General features: G+C 47.8%; 1 protein-coding gene and 1 non-coding gene across 6 annotated transcripts in view; one reads left to right on the top strand and one right to left on the bottom strand.

Annotated features, from left to right (window-relative positions):
- FBXO16 (F-box protein 16) overlaps positions 1-5,548 on the top strand; it is a 61,682-nt gene extending 56,134 nt beyond the window's left edge. For 3 of the 5 annotated variants that reach the window (XM_009212767.4, XM_009212768.4, XM_009212766.4), the window contains 2 exons: positions 3,776-3,801; positions 4,778-5,548. In XM_009212767.4, coding sequence (XP_009211031.1) covers positions 3,776-3,801; positions 4,778-4,787 — 36 coding nt within the window. In that variant the 3' untranslated portion in view covers positions 4,788-5,548. The remainder of the gene's footprint in view (positions 1-3,775; positions 3,802-4,777) is intronic. The other 2 variants (XM_009212764.4, XM_009212763.4) reach the window with 1 other exon arrangement.
- Positions 5,549-14,524: 8,976 nt separating this feature from the next.
- On the bottom strand, positions 14,525-14,628 carry LOC116268693. The gene has a single exon (XR_004175866.1). It is a non-coding gene; the product is annotated as a U6 spliceosomal RNA (small nuclear RNA).
- Positions 14,629-16,911: the final 2,283 nt, after the last annotated feature.

Here is a 16,911-nt window from a genome sequence, read left to right as displayed (position 1 = left end):
GCTCAACTAATGAGAAAAATATCTTTGAATTACCTGATCCCATCCCTCTTTATAGGGACAGATGGGGGATTGGAAAATTCTTTTGTTGTTGTTGTTGTGTTTTTTTGTTTTGTTTTGTTTTTGCTTTTGTTTTTGTTTTTGTTTTTGACAAAGTCTCACTGTGTTACCCAGGCTGGAGTGCAGTGGTGCGGTCTCAGCTCACTGCAACCTCCGCCTCCCGAGTTCAAGTGATTCTCCCATCTCAGCCTCCCAAGTAGCTGGGATTACAGGAGTGCACCACCATGGCTAGCTAATTTTTTTGGCATTTTTAGTACAGATGGGGTTTCACTATGTTTGCCAGGCTGGTCTCGAAAGCCTGACCTTAGGTGATCCGCCCACCTTGGCCTCCCAAAGTGCTGGGATTACAGGCGTGAGCCACCATGCCTGGCCGGAATATTCTTACGATGGTGTTCCAGGGCAGCACTAGGAATGCTGATAGATGGCATGGCCATTGGCAACGTCCACCTACCAAAAAGCGGGGGGGCCTGCACAATCATAAAGGATCATTCATGTTGGCGTCGTTTGTAGGAGCAGGACATTGAAAATGGCCCAAATAATCTATTGGTATGGTTCATCTGCTCCACAGCCATTGAAAGACTAGGGAAGTTCTTCGTGTATTGATTTGGGTTTTTTGTTGTTGTTGTTGTTGTTATTTTGTTTTGTTTTGAGATGGAGTCTCACTCCGTTGCCCAGGCTGGAGTGCAGTGGTGCGATCTCAGCTCACTGCAACCTCTGCCTCCCAGGTTCAAGCGATTCTCCTGCCTCAGCCTCCTGAGTAGCTGGGATTACAGGTGCCCACCACCGCGCCCAGCTAATTTTTGTATTTTTAGTAGGGATGGGGTTTCACCATGTTGGCCAGGCTGGTCTCGAACTCCTGACTTCAGGTGATCCGCCCACCTCGACCTCCCAAAGTTCTGGGATTACAAGCGTGAGCCACTACACCCGGCCTCGTGTATTGATTTGTAACAGTCACACGCGCACAGACACACACACACACACACACTCCATACATAGCCTCTCACATATATAGTGAGCAAACAGCAGTGGTGTTCACAGCGTGCTACCAATTGTGTTAAAAAGGAGAGTGGGCTGGTACATTTGCATTTTATGTCTACATTTGCTCACATGCATACACAATATCACTGGAAGTAGACAAAACAAAAAACAAAACAGAAAAACAAAAAAACACAACCCTGGTAACTTTGAGAAAGGGAATTAGGAGGCTCAAGGATGAGGTGGGAGCAGATTTTTCGCTGAATGCTTTTGTACCTTTTGAATATTGAACTATGTAGAAAAGGAACCTATTCAAAAAATAAACAAGCTTAATTATTTTCAAAGAGACAAGCAAAAATAATCCCTGAGGAGCCATAGGAAAATGCCCTTTAGGGAAGATTCTCACGGAGAATAGAGGTGTCGTGAAATGTGCCTTGCTGTGTCTCGAGGTGCTCAGAAGTTAAACCATGTGAAACTCGGCCTGAGTTATCCCGCTAAGGTGCTTCTTGCTGTGAAGTCTATGTGCTGTGAAGACAGACCTTTCTGGGGGAAGAAGGTGGGGGTGGATTCACAGCCAGGGGAAAAGATCAGAAGGAAAGAAAAGGTTTGGGAGACCCCAACATTGGTATAGAAGAAACTTCTAGTTATCATTTCAACCAGATAGTCCGGTGCTATAGAGCAGGATCGAGAACTGTAAGATTTTTACCCTTTTATAGAACTTCCCCATGTTTTCTCCCTTAAATCTTGTCTTTTCTCTTGTAATAATGGACATGAAAGTCTCAAAATGAAGAGGGTCTGTGAGCTTGTGTTCCGGGACCACAAGAAATGGTGGCCGGAAGGAGACCATCTTCCTTGAGCCCATCTTGGAGGGAAGAGAAATGCCATAGTCTGGATGGGTGGTGACAGCTACCAAGAGGAGAGGAGAGCAGGGGAAGCCCTGGGACCTGCCATGGTGAAATGGGAGGGCTGTGAGGAGCCTGCCTGGACCTGTGAACTGCCCGGGGACTCAGGAGAAAGGGGTTCTGCAAATGCAGTGACAGATAAGCATTACTCGGTAATAGGATTAAATTTGAAACTCTTACAGGTGAGATGTGACTAGCCCATTCTTGTATCACAGAGAGCTAGGCTTTTTCTTCATTCAACAGGTATTATTTTATTTTATTTATTTATATTTTTTGAGATGGAGTTTCACTCTTCTTCCCCAGGCTGGAGTGCAATGGCGTGGTCTTGCTTGCTGTGACCTCCACCCCCCAGGTTCAAAAGATTCTCCTGCCTCAGTCTCCTGAGTAGCTGGGATTACAGGCACCCACCACCATGCCCAGCTAATTTTTTTCGTTTTTAGTAGAGACAGGGTTTCTACTAGACCATGTTGGCCAGGCTGGTCTCAAACTCCTGATCTCAGGTGATCCGCCCGCCTCGGCCTCCCAAAGTGCTGGGATTACACGTATGAGCTACTGCACCTGGCCATTCAACAGGTATTATTTTATCTTCATTGTCACTAAAAGAGCATAGAGGAACCTTCCTGTTTATTTTCTTACCTCATGCTGATCTTGAAACAACAATGAAAATGCTTCCACTACAGGGATCTTAATCAACACCAAACACTTCAAACGAGGGAAGATTATTTACTCCCATCTCTTCCCCCTTTTCCTTTTTGATGCTGACAACTTGCTACTTTAACCCCAGTTTTGCCCCGTCTTTCCCAGAAAAAATCAACAAACATGTCTGCACCTACTATAGGCAGACACCTGTCGATTCAATGAAGTGTAAGCTTCCAGCTTTGGCTGGGCACAGTGGGCGTGTAATCCCAGCACTTCGGGAGGCCAAAGCGGGAGGATTGCTTGAGTTCAGGAGTTCAGGACCAGCCTAGGCAACATAGGGAGACCCTCATCTCTAAAAAAAAAAATGTAAAAAATTTAGCCAGGCATCGTGGTGTACATCTGTGGTCCCAGCTACTCGGGAGGCTGACATGGGAGGATTGCTTGAGCCCAGGAGGTCAAGGCTGCAGTGAGCTATGATTGTGCCACTGAACTCCAGCCTGGGAGACCGAGTGAGACCCTGTCTCAAAAATAAAATACAGATTTCAGTTTTGCTTTCAGGGAGTTTGCAGTCTCACTGGGGGACAAAGAATTACACTTAGAAGTGAGTACTAATGCTTTAGAGCATATGTTCAACACGAAGCCAGAGAAGTCGGTAATAAAGGCTTCGGGAATCCACCTGCTGGAAACATGCTGTGGATGGAGACACGCAAGCTTCTTGCAGGAAGGCAGGCCTGGAAGGACCGGTTAGACTTACGGGAGGACTACAGAGAGCACTTCAGGCAGGTGTGGAGCTTCCTTGTGGAATGAGAGGGAGCCCGTTAGCTGAAGGGGAGGACCAGAGAGCTGTCATTGGTGGATGTCGTTGCTGAGTCAATGAAAGTCTAAAGTAGGATTTTCCCAGACTTACAGAAACCCTGTGTATTGCAAACATACCCGCCACAGTGTTAAAGAGATAACAAGGACTCTGATCAGACTCCTGTGACTTGGCAGCTTAGTATGGAGTAACGGGGGGGGGCATTGTGCTCAGGGGAGGCTACGGTATCTGTGTTCAGCCCAATCCTCTTAGGTCTCTCCTTGCACAGTTGGAACCAAGATAAGGGCGAACTTTAAAGAGTGCCTCACTCTCTCTCCCTTCAAGCTCAACTCGGATTATTTCTTTCTTTTCCTCTCTCCATTCTCTTCGCTTTCCTGCTCACGGCCAGATGTCGAGGAGAAATCCCTTCCCACTGTGAGTTTTGGTTGTGATGTCAACCTGTGACATTTGCCTTTTTAGAGAGATCAAGCGCATGCATTGATTAATGGAGAGTGTAAATTATGGGAACAGGCTGGGCACGGTGGCTCACACTGGTAATCTCAGCACTTTGGGAGGCAGAGGCAAGAGGATCAAAGAATTCAAGACTAGCCTGGACAACATAGGGAGACCTCATATCTAAAAAATATCTATTTTAAAAAATATTTTAAATTAAAATATGGAAATGATGCCAATAGTCTCATCTAAAAATCCCAAGTTTCTAGCTCCAGCTGTGACACTTTTTAGCTGTGTGAACTTGGACTGTCACTCAAATTCCTCAGTTTCACTTATCTGCAAAATGAAACTTATTAATACTATCCTCTCTACTGCATGTGATCTTGAGGTTCAGATGAAATAATGTGAGAGCACTTTGGACGCTAAAGACCGTATTATTTGTAGCTCGGGGTGAAGACTGCATGGGGGCAGAGGGAAGTGAAGTTGGGAAATCTCAATAAATCCCAGTTAGCCCTATACTTTTATAAAATTGTTTTTTTTTTTTTTTTTTTTTTTTGTTTGTTTGTTTGTTTTTTTTTGAGACGGAGTCTCGCTGTGTCGCCCAGGCTGGAGTGCAGTGGCCGGATCTCAGCTCATTGCAAGCTCCGCCTCCCGGGTTTTTACGCCATTCTCCTGCCTCAGCCTCCCGAGTAGCTGGGACTACAGGCGCCCACCACCTCGCCCGGCTAGTTTTTTGTATTTTTTAGTAGAGACGGGGTTTCACCGTGTTAGCCAGGATGGTCTCGAACTCCTGACCTCGTGATCCGCCCGTCTCGGCCTCCCAAAGTGCTGGGATTACAGGCTTGAGCCACCGCGCCCGGCTATAAAATTGTTTTATGTCATTAAAAATAAGTTTAACTAGATAGCTCCCTTGGTGTTTTAATAACTCTCGCTTTCATGATTCCTTTTTCCTTTCTAGATGTCCCTAAGTTCCAGCTCTCCCCTAAAAGTTCCAGCTCATCTCGCCTGGCCTCCTCCTGAGTCAGTGGGACTCCCAGCCACTGCCACCACAGCTGAAATTCTCATGCAGCATCTTCAGAGGCACCCTGGGCCCCAGGCATGACTCATCCAGGTTCCAGAGCCAAAGCGGACTGAACAACATAGAAAGACTTCTATTATAGAAATGACAAGATGCTTTGCACAGTGGAGAGCTGAATTTACTTGGCTCCTATTAGAAACTTTCAGCTTAAGTACTTATTGTGGTAGTGAGTCCTACAGTATTTCAGTAAAAAGGAATTCATGGCATAAATGTGGACAGATTTACGGATGTAGAAACATGATGATAGATATCATGAGGTTGGTGATGGGACATATAACGGCACCACTGGTAGTACCAGGTGGGTGAGACAGGTCCCAGAAGGATACAGGCTCATTCCCAAGGCTGCATGAGCAGTTGAATGGAGGGGCTGTTTACCGTGGTATCTTAGTTTGCTAGGGCTGCACCAGAGACCAAGAACCTTCAACAACAGGAATGTATTTCCTTGCAGTTCTAGAAGCTAGACACCCAGGATCTGGCAGGGCTGGTTTCTCCTGAGGCCTCTCTCTGGGCTTGTAGATGCCATCTTCTTCCTGCATCCTCAAGTGGTCATCCCTCTGTATATGTCTGTGTCTAAATTTCTCCTCCTCCTCCTCCTCCTCTTCTTCCTTCTTCCTCCTCCTCCTTCTTCTTCTTCCTTCTTCTTCCTCCTCTTTCTCTTCTTCTTCTTCCTCCTCCTCCTCCTTCTTCTTCTTTCTTCTCCTTTCTTCTCCTCCTTCTCCTTCTTCTTCTTCCTCTTCTTTTTTTTTCCTTTTTGAGATGGAATTTCACTCTTGTTGCCCAGGCTGGAGTGCAATGGCACCTCAGCTCACTGCAACCTCTGCCTCCCAGGCTCAAGCAATTCTCCCACCTCAGCCTCTGGAGTAGCTGGGATTACAGGCACCCGCCACCGTGCCCAGCTAACTTTTTGTATTTTTAGTAGAGATGGGGTTTCGCCATGTTGGCCAGGCTGGTCTCAAACTCCTGACCTCAGGTGATCCACCCACCGCAGCCTCCCAAAGTGCTGGGATTACAGGCGTGAGCCACGGTGCCTGGCCTTAATTTCTTCTTAAAAGGACGCCAGTCCTATTGGGTTACCGCCCACCCTAACCACCTCATTTAACCCTAACCACTTCTTTAAACACTCTATCTCCAAATACAGTCACATTCTGGGGTCCTGGGGGTTAAGATTTCAGCATAGAATTTGTGGGAGACATAGTGTAGCCCATAACATATGCTGTGGGCAGAGTTAAGAGAATGAAGAAGGAGCCGGGTGCAGTGGCTCACGCCTGTAATCCTAGCACTTTAGGAGGCTGAGGTGGGCGTATCGCTTGATCCCCTGAGTTCAAGACCAGCCTGGGCAACATGGTGAAACCCCATCTCTACCAAAAAAAAAGAAGAAAGAAAAGAAAAAAGTAGCTGGACATGGTGGTACACGCCTGTAGTCTCAGCTACTTGGGAAGCTGAGGCATGATGAGAATCGCTTGAGCCCGGAAGGCAGAGGTTGCAGTGAGCCAAGATGGCACCACTGCACTCCAGCCTGGGCAACAATGTGAGACTCTGTCTCAAAATAAATAAATAAAAAGAGCATGAAGAAGGGCTGGTGAAGTGCCCAGGAATTGGCAACAGCAGAAAACTTTATCATCCCTTACGCTGGAGAGGCAAAGGAGAGAGAGAAGGTGGAGTTGCTGGGATCAGTGAAGAGCTGTAGCCACGGAAGAGGGGCCGTCCACCAGGACATGTGTGGTGTGGCCGAGCAACACAGCCACATCAAAACTGAGGCCTGGGAGCTGGGTGCAGTGGCTCACACCTGTAATCCCAGCACTTTGGGGGGCCAAGGTGGGAGCACTAGAGCCTAGGAGTTTGAGACCAGCCTGGGCAACATTGTGAGACTCCATCTCTAGAAAACAAAACCAAACAACAACAAAGAAACCCCAAGGCCTAGCAGGGAGGGAAGACGGAGAAGACCCCACCTCTCTCCCTTCCCAGCCTTCCTCACTTTCAATAGCACCTCCCTTTGATCAAACCCATCTGGGTTTGGACCTCCTGGGCCCAAGGCATCCTCCCACCTCAACCCCCTGAGTAGCTGGGACCACAGGCACATGCCACCTGGCTAATTGTTCTTTGGTTTTTTGTAGAATCAAGGTCTCCCTACGTTGCTCAGGCTGATCTTGAACTCCCGGCTCAAACTATCCTCCCATCTTGGCCTCATAAATTGTTGGGATTACAGGTGTGAGCCCCTGCACCCAGCTAACATCTGTTTTTCTATCATTCTGCTTTAACTAGATTAGAATCCTAGAGTCTGGGTGCAGTGGCTCACACTTGTAGTCCCAGCAATTTCGGAGGCTGAGGTGGGTGGATCACTTGAGGCCAGGAGTTTGAGACCAGCCTGGCCAACATGGGGAAACCCCATCTCTACTAAAAATAGAAAAATTAGCCGGATGTGGTGGCAGGCACCTGTAGTCCCAGCTACTCGTGAGGCTGAGGCAGGTGAATCGCTTGAACCCAGGAGGTGGAGGTTGCAGTGAGCCGAGATCGTGCCACTGCACTCCAACGTGGGTGACAGAGTAAGACTCTGTCTCAAAACAAAACAAAAACACTCACACACACGTTTGCCAAGCTTGTAATGTTGAACACTTATGTCCTTGCGCTACATACTGTAAATATATACTTTGGCATGGTTTAAGATAGTGGCCTGGCAGTTCCCTGGGTACATACTTGCTTCTTGCTTTATCCGTGTTGTTGGAAAAGACATGAAATCACACTTTTTTGTGCCTGCACAATTGGAGAATGTTAACTTTCTTGGTGGTTGCTTTTCTTTTTCCTTTTCTTTTCTTTCATTCTCCTTCCCCCAGCCACCCTCACCCCCATCACACACCCACCCCCACACACACACCCCGGCCTCCTCCTCCTTTTTTCATTTTTTTTCATTTGGGCTCTCCTACTTGTGTTGCTCAGTTGCTCAGGCTGGTCTCAAACTCCTGGCCTTGAAACTTCTCCTGTCACATCCACTGTCTGGTTATTGAAAGGGTCATCTCTTGTAAAATGAAAAAGATGAAAAAATAAAGAGACACACAAACACACACACACACACACACACACACAAAAGATAGTGGCCTGGGCCGGGCACGGTGGCTCATGCCTGTAATCTCAGCACTTTGGGAGGCCGAGGCGGGTGGATCACAAGGTCAGGAGATCGAGACCATCCTGGTTAACACGGTGAAACCCCGTGTCTACTAAAAATACAAAAAATTAGCTGGGCGTGCTGGTGGGCAGGCGCCTGTAGTCCCAGCTACTCGGGAAGCTGAGGCAAGAGAATGGCGTGAACCTGGGAGGCGGAGCTTGCAGTGAGCCGAGATCACGCCACTGCACTCCAGCCTGGGCAACAAGGCGAGACTCAGTCTCAAAAAAAAGATAGTGGCCTGGGCGGAAGGCCCCGGACACAGGGGTATTGATGCCCAAATGATAGGTGGGTTCAGTTGATTTGTTTGTCCTATCCAGGGTGAAGCGAATGTGTCTCCCTGAGTCGAGACCTTGTGTTCCTCCCATGTGTTCCAAAAGAAGACGGCTGTCAGGAAGGGTTTCCTCCTGGGCTGCCCCCAGAAGCCAGGGACAGACAGATAAGCTGGGATGGCCTGTAGCTCCGTGCGTCTAACCCCCTTTGTGCCAGTGCATTCTTTGATTATATCATGAGCCTGTCACATTGCAGGCAGATGTTTGAATGGGCCAGACCAGAGTCTGTTCACAGCCCTTTTCAGAATAAGCCAAGATCCCCTGGGGCAAGGACGTATCAGGAGAAAGAAAGGCCCCTCCAGTGCCAGAGGCTGCATGTTGTCTCTTTTATTTGAGATAGGATCTCTCTCTGTGGCCCAGGCTGAGTGCAGCGGCACCATCACAGCTCACGGCAACCTTCACCTCCCAGGCTCCAAGCAGTGCTCCCACCTCAGCCTCCTGAGTAGCTGGGATTACAGGCGTGTGCCACCACACCCAGCTAATTTGTTAATTTTTTGTAGATATGGGGTTTCCCTATGTTGCCCAGGCTGGTCTTGAACTCCTGGGCCCAAGCAATCTTTCCACCTTGGCCCCACAAAGTGCTGGGATTCCAGGCATGAGCCCCCGCGCCCAGCCTGCATGTTGTCTTAAGGAGTATTCGGGTTATCTATTTCTGTGTAATAAACCACCTTGAATGCACTTGCTTGCAAGTCCGTCATTTTCCTCATGAATCTGTGGTTTGGGCTCTGTGGGGAGGTTGTCTCTCTCTCAGAGACAAGACCTCCGACCCACACAGCATCCTCCACGTCCTCTCAACTGAGGGCTGCAGGATCCATGTCCGAGGGGATACAGGGACATGGCTGGAAAGTGGGTGTGTGCCACCCACTGAGAGCTCAGCTGGGACTGAGGGCGGGGCCTCTTTACCTTTCCATGTGGCCTGGGGTTCTCATGGCAGGGGGGCTGGGTTCTAAGGATGAGGGTCCCAAGAGAGAGCCAGATTGACCGGAATCACCTTTGAGGTCCCAGCCTTGGAAGTCTCCTCGTCTCTTCCACCATCCCCAGTTGGCCAGAGGGGCTTGTCCAATTTCAAGCAGAGAGGACGAAGACTTGGGAGAGCTGCAAGGTTCTAGGAGAACATGTGAGATGGGAAATAATCTTGTGATCATTTGGGGGTAGGCTCTGTGCCCCAGGATGGTTCCCTGGGCAACCCTTGCCATACATTGGACACAGACATGTGAGGTAGGCACATCTCCCATTGTGGTAGGAACCAGGTAATGGTTGGTAAACTGTGTTGATATTCATTCACTCAGCAAAACTTTTTTTTTTTGATATGAAATCTCGCTCTTGTCCCCAGGCTGGAGTGTGATGGCATGATCTCGGCTCACTGCAACCTCCGCCTCCCAGGTTGAAGCGATTCTCCTGCCTCGGCCCCTCCGAGTAGCTGGGATTACAGGCATGCGCCACCGTGCCCGGCTAATTTTTGTATTTTTAGTAGAGATGGGGTTTCACGATGTTGGCCAGGCTGGTCTCGAACTCCTGACCTCAGGTGATCGACCCACCTCGGCCTCCCAAAGTGCCGGGATTACAGGCGTGAGCCACCGCGCCCGGCCACATTCAGCAAAACTTTATGAATGCCCACTTTGCACCAGACTTCATGCAAGTCTCTGGGAATACAGATATGAGAAAGAAACTGTTCCTGCCTTCAACGCGGTGATCATAGCTGCGAAGGAGACAGAGCGGCCAGGCTGTGAAAGCTCACAGAAGCAAGGAGTGAGCCACTCCACGGGGCATTGCAGAAGTGATGTCCAAGCAGAAACTCCAGATGGGTCAGGCACGGTGACTCACACCTGTCATCCCAGCACTTTGGGAGGCCGAGGCAGGTGGATCACTTGAGGTCAGCAGTTCGAGATCAGCCTGGCCAACATGGTGAAACCCTGACTCTACTAAAAAAGTACGAAATTTAGCCAGGCGTGGTGGCAGGTGCCTGCAGTCCCAGCTACCCAGGAGGCTGAGGCACTAGAATTGCTCAAATCCAAAGGGCAGAGGTTACAGTGAGCTGAGATTGCATTAGTGCACTCCAGCCTGGGTGACAGAGCAAGACTCTGTTGAAGGAAGGAAGGAAAGGAGGGAGGGAAGGAGGGAGGGAGAAACCTGGGATGGGATGAACAGTATTTCATAGTAACTACGAGGTTTGAGTGTACAAGGGGGAGCATTCCACAGAGAGGACGGAGAGGAATAAAGTAAGCCAAATAAAGTAAAGAGACCCCAGGCCAAACCTGGGTGACCAAGCATCCTGGTTTGCCAGTGCTGTCCTGGCGTCAGCACCACAAGATCTACATCCAGGAAACTTCTTGTCACTGTGAGTGGTCCTTGTAAAACATCCAGTGCAGCTGGAGCCTAGAGGAGTGGGGCTGAGTTGCAGCAGGGTTGGAAAAGAGAGATAGCTGAAAAGATAGCCAGGAGCCCAAATGGGAAGCCAGGCTGTGCTAAGGAGTTAAGACTTTATCTCCAACATAGCTGAGCAATCAGGACAGGATTTTAAAGAGGAGAGTGACTTGCTAGGACTTGCATTTGAAAGAGCTCTGACTTCTGGATAATGCAGGAGAGGGGCAACACTGAAGACCAGTTTGGGGCCATCACAGTTTTCCAGGGAAGAGATGCTGCTGACTTGAACTGAAAGTAGTGGAGGAGGGTGGAGAGAATACAAGGAGGTTGTAGAATGTCTTCAGGAGAAATAGCAGAACTTAGAATTTTCTTGGCTGGGTGCGGTGGCTCAGGCCTGTAATCCAAGCACTTTGGGAGGCCGAGGCGGGCAGATCATGAAGTCAGGAGATTGAGACCATCCTGGCCAAGATGGTGAAACCTCATCTCTACTAAAAATACAAAAATTAGCTGGGTGTGGTGGCACGCACTTATAATCCCAACTACTTGGGAGGCTGAGGCAGAAGAATCGCTTGAACCAGGGAGGCCGAGGTTGCAGTGAGCTGAGATGGCGCCACGGTCCTCCAGGCTGGCAACAGAGAAACACGCCATCAAAAAACAAAACAAAACAAAAAACAGAGAGACAGAAGGATGCAGACTGAGGGATGGGAGCGTCACCTCCCAGGACTCTAAGAGGATGGCAGAAGGCTGCTCTCAGAAACAGAGATTTCAAGAGTTTCTTAATCCCTTTGTCACTTGTCCCTACCCTGATTATATTTGCAAAATCCTAAAACCGGAGGACCTATGTAAGTTTCTTTGTGTGCATGATGGACAGCGGAAGCTATGGAGGCAGTGCCCCTGCCATCAGCCAATTTAGGAATGGGAGAGTTCGGGGGATGAAACTCAAGAGAGAGACTGCTGTGGGAAGGGCACTACTGAGAAGACAGGGAACCCGTGAGTTCTGGGGTCCTCGTTCCAAATGACTAGGGAACCCGACAACTAGACCTATGTGGCTGGCCCTCCCAGGTCCAGACAAGCAGAAGCTGGCACCATTAAAAAACCCCAGTGCTGGCTGGGTGAGATGGCTAACACCTGTAATCTAAGCACTTTGGGAGGCCGAGGTGGGTGGATCACTTGAGGTCAGGAGCTCAAGACCAGCCTGGCCAGTGAAACCCCATTTCTACTAAAAATACAAAAATTAGCTGGGCGTGGTGGTGAGCGCCTGTAATCCCAGCTACTCGGGAAGCTGAGGCAGGAGAATCACTGGAACCCAGGAGGCACAGGTTGCTTTGAGCTGAGATTGCATCACTGCACTCTAGCCTGGGCCACAGAGTGAGACTCTGTCTCCACAAACAAAAAAACTAAACAAACAAACAAAAAACCCAAAAACCACAAAAAAATCCAGTGCCATCTCAAGTTCCTCCTTAACCAGCCAGGTTTACATTCTGATGTGAATCTCGACTTCTCTCCCCTTCGAAGTCTTGATCTTCCCGTATTCACGTTATATATACTCTGTTCATTTTGCTCAATCTGTCTTCTACTCGAGTGATTTCTGCATGTATCTTATTCCCCCACTAGGTTGGGAATTCCTCAAAGGATTCCAGTTTCATTCATGCCATATTTCCACATTTTCTTTCACGCAGTAGACACATGATTGGCTTTTGACAGTAGCACTGTCATTGGAATGTCTTTGGAAGATCCAAAATGTGCATTTCTCAGCAGGCTTTCTGTAGTCACTGACACCAGCAGAGAAGGAACACAAGAGGGCGCTCCTTCCCCTCTTATTTGAGATCAGGGCACATCACTACTACCCATTTGTGTCTCAAAAATTCAAACAGGACTGACGTTCATGAAAACACAGATTCCATCACTACTAGGCAGGGGCTCTGGGAAATTTTGAATATACATGCTGACACCCTTAGAGAAGCACTCACTTATTCCACTCAAGTCTTTGATTCCATTAGAATCATTCAAGCAAATAATCACATTGTCAGTTTTTGAACAACTAAAAGTCTAAAGAAACATAACCACTTTAAAAAGTAACCAACTGGGCCGGGCGCGGTGGCTCAAGCCTGTAATCCCAGCACTTTGGGAGGCCGAGGCGGGTGGATCACAAGGTCAGGAAATCGAGACTATCCTGGCTAACATGGTGAAACCCTGTCTCTACTAAAAATACAAAAAACTAGCCGGGCGCGGTAGCGGGTGCCTGTAGTCCCAGCTACTTGGGAGGCTGAGGCGGGAGAATGGCGTGAACCCGGGGGGCGGAGCTTGCAGTGAGCCGAGATCGCGCCACTGCACTCCAGCCTGGGAGACACAGTGAGACTCCGTCTCAAAAAAAAAAAAAAAAAGTAACCAACTGACCAGGTGCGCTGGCTCACGCCTATAATTCCAGTACTTTGGAAGGCCGAGGTGGGCGGATCACAAAGTTATGAGATCAAGACCAGCCTGGTCAACATGGTGAAACTTGTCTCTACTAAAATACAAAAATTAGCTGGGCGTAGTGGCGGCACCCCAGTAGTCCCAGCTACGCAGGAGGCTGAGGCAGGAGAATCGGTTAAACCCTGGAGGCATGCCACTGCACTCCAGCCTAGCAACAGAGCAAGACTCCATTTCAAAAAAAAAAAGTAACCAACCACTTCACACCCATTAGGATGGCTGTTATCAACAACAAACAAATAAAACAGAAAAGTTGTCAAGGAGGTGGAAAAATTAGAACCTTTGTGCATTGCTGGTGGGAATGTAAAATTGTGCAGCTGCAATTAAACAAACAAACAAACAAACAAACAGTATGGGCTGAGAGCGGTGGCTCACTCCTGTACTCCCAGCACTTTGGGAGGCCAAGGCAGGCAGATCATTTGAGGTCAGGAGTTCAAGACCAGCCTGACCAACATGGTGAAACACCGTCTCTACTAAAAATCTAGAAAATCAGCGGAGCGTGGTGGTGTGTACCTATAATCCCAGCTACTCATGAGGCTGAGGCAGGAGAATTGCTTGAACCTGGGAGGCGGAGGTTGCAGTGAGCTGAGATCGTGCCACTTGCACTCCAGCTTGGGTGACAGAGCGAGACTCTGTCTCAAAAAACAAGCAAAACACAATATGACGCTCCTCAAGAAACTAAACAGAATTTCCATGGGATCCAGTCATCACACATCTGGGGAAATACACAAAAGGACTGAAAGCAGGGGCTCAAACAGATATTTGTACACCCATGTTCACAGCAGCATTCTTCACAGTAGCCCAGAGGTGGAAGCAGCCCAAGGGGCCATTGAGAGATGAATGGAGAAGCAAAATGTGGTCCACACCGTGGAATGTTATTCAGCCTTAAAAAGGAAGGAAATTCTGACCCATGCTGCAACATGGATGAACCTTGAGGACATTACACTGAGTGAAATAAGCAGATACAAAAAGGAGGTGAGTCTTTTTTTTTTTTTTTTTTTTTTTTTTTTAAAGACAGAGTCTGTCTCTGTTGCCCAGGCTGGAGTGCAGTGGCATGATCTCGGCTCACTGCAACCTCTGCCTCCCAGGTTCAAGCGATTCTCCTGCCTCAGCCTCCCGAGTAGCTGAGACTACAGGCACCCGCCACCACACCCAGCTAATTTTTGTATTTTTAGTAGAGATGGGGTTTCACCATGTTGGCCAGGCTGGTCTTGAACTCCTGACCTCAAGTGATCCACCTGCCTCGGCCTCCCAAAGTGCCGGGATTACAGGTGTGAACCACTGCACTTGGCCGATTCCTTTAAAGATATGGAATGCTTCATGTATTGGAGTGTCATCCTCCCACAGGGGCCATGCTAATCTCTGTATCATTTCTATTGTAGTATATGTGCTGCTGAGGCAAGCACAGGATCTGAATGTTTAATAAGCTCTCCCTCCATTCGTACGCACATTAAAGCTTATAAAGTAGGAAACCCTGTCCTATAAAACAAAGTCTGAACTCCTAACAAAGTTCTCTAACAGCTTTTCAATCTTATTTTATCTTACTCCAACACTTGAACTCTGCTTCCAGTGCAATTCAGAAAGGAAAGTATCCTTGCATTGACAAGTAGAAGAACTGAGTTTTTTATTTTATTTTATTTTATATTTTATTTTGAGACAGAGTCTTCCTCTGTCGCCCAGGCTGGAGTGCAGCGGCGCGATCTCGGCTTACAGCAACCTCCGCCCCTCGGGTTCAAGCGATTCCCCTGCCTCAGCCTCCAGAGTAGCTGGGATGACAGGCATGCACCACCAGCCCAGCTAATGATTTGTGTTTTCAGCAGAGAAGGGGTTTCATCCTGTTGGTCAGGCTGGTCTGGAACTCTTGGCCTCAGGTGATCCACCCACCTTTGTCTCTGAAAGTGCTGGAATTACAGGTGTGAGCCACAGCGCCCCGCCTGGTCAGAAGAATGAGTTAACTACAGCTGTGTACACAAGAAAGTACGAATCCACTAGGCAGTACTTGATTAAGTGCCAGATGACTAACAGAGGGAAGACATGCTCTGAGTTAGAAGGAGTCGTCATGATTTTTGAAGTTTTCACCAAGTAGAGGGTTAATTTGGTCTTTTAAGGCTGGGGAGGTTTCTGCAGACAGGAATAGGGGGAGAGTGCCAGGGACATGGAGTGGTTTATGCAAAGCAAACAAATAAGAAAGCAAAAATGAACAGAGATTAGACAACTTTGCTATCAAGGGGAGTCGCTGCGATCTGGCTGGGAAAACTGAATAAGAGGCCAAGTATTTGTTTGGGAGGGCAGTGTTTTCTCTTATTCATGATAAAATTTTGATATATTGAATTCCATCACGAAACAAACAGAAACGCTTTTTAAGAAAATGGCTATATAATTGATTGACGTGCATTGTAAAAATCACAACCACCCATATGTGCCCATGAGAAAACCAATCTATCAAAGTAAGTATGATCTCCTTTGGCCAAATCTTTATGATTTATTTGCTGCTTATTCATTGATTTTGTCCCCTACAAAAGTAGCAGATGAAAGCTTGGACTTACTACTACAGAAAAACAAGTACATATAGGGAAAAATATTTACAAATTGAGAAAGTTCTATCCACTAACTTTTGTTTTCTCTATGAATTGGGGAAAGGTCAGGGTTATCTGATACAAGGGCAGACCGTTTTGGTTCAGCTCATAGACGACAGTCTTCCCAGGGAACATGGATTAAGTCCTGCAGTGGACCATGGGAAGGAAGGTCTGGACAGGATAAAATGTGCTTTTAGGCAGATTACTCCGGTAACCCTATACAGGATGGGTTGGTAAAGGGAGCAAGGAGAGACAGGAAGACCAGTTAGGAGATTGCAGCAGTAAACAGCAGTAATCCAGGCTTGAGTTGGTGCAAGAAGATCTTGAGTTTACACAATACTCTAGGTATACAAATTATTTTCACAGACACTACTTAAAATGATTACACGAGGTAGGTAGAGTCATTTTTTTTTTTTTAATTTGGAGGTTTAATTTAAAAAGTAGCTATGTGAGAGGCATTTTAAAAAGAATTAGCAGGACTTTGTGTTAGGGTGGTGGGGAAGTGGGCAGGGGAGGAATCAAATATGATACCAAAGTGTTTAAGCTCTGGTGACTGGGAGAACGTCGCTGCTATTGACCGAAGTCTAGAGGGAAAGCTGGTGTGGAGGGGGGGATTGTGATGGTGAATTTTATTCTTTCTTTTCATTCTGAAATAATTTCAAATTGACAGGAAATTAGCTGAAAGAGTCGAACAAAATAACTCCCCTATTCTCTGCCCAGAGACTCATCGCCTTTCATCTGTGGCCTCTATGACATTCTTTTTTTTTTTTTTTTTTTTTCCTGAGATGGAGTCTCGCACTGTCATCCAGGCTGGAGTGCAGTGGCGCGATCTCGGCTCACTGCAATCTCCACCTCCCACATTCAAGTGACTCTCCTGCCTCAGTCTCCCAAGTAGCTGGGACAACAGGCACCCACCACCACATCCGGCTAATTTTTGGATTTTTAGTAGAGATGAGGTTTCACCATGTTGGCCAGACTGGTCTCGAACTCCTGACCTCAAGTGATCTGCCCGCCTCGGCCTCCCAAAGTGCAGGGATTACAGACATGAGCCACTGCGCCCAGACTTCAATGACATTCTTTACAGCACAACAATCACACGTTGGACACAGTTGC

Source organism: Papio anubis, chromosome 8 (assembly GCF_008728515.1).
Source record: "Papio anubis isolate 15944 chromosome 8, Panubis1.0, whole genome shotgun sequence".
Lineage (NCBI taxonomy): Eukaryota > Metazoa > Chordata > Mammalia > Primates > Cercopithecidae > Papio > Papio anubis.
This window is presented reverse-complemented; position numbering and strand designations above follow the sequence as displayed.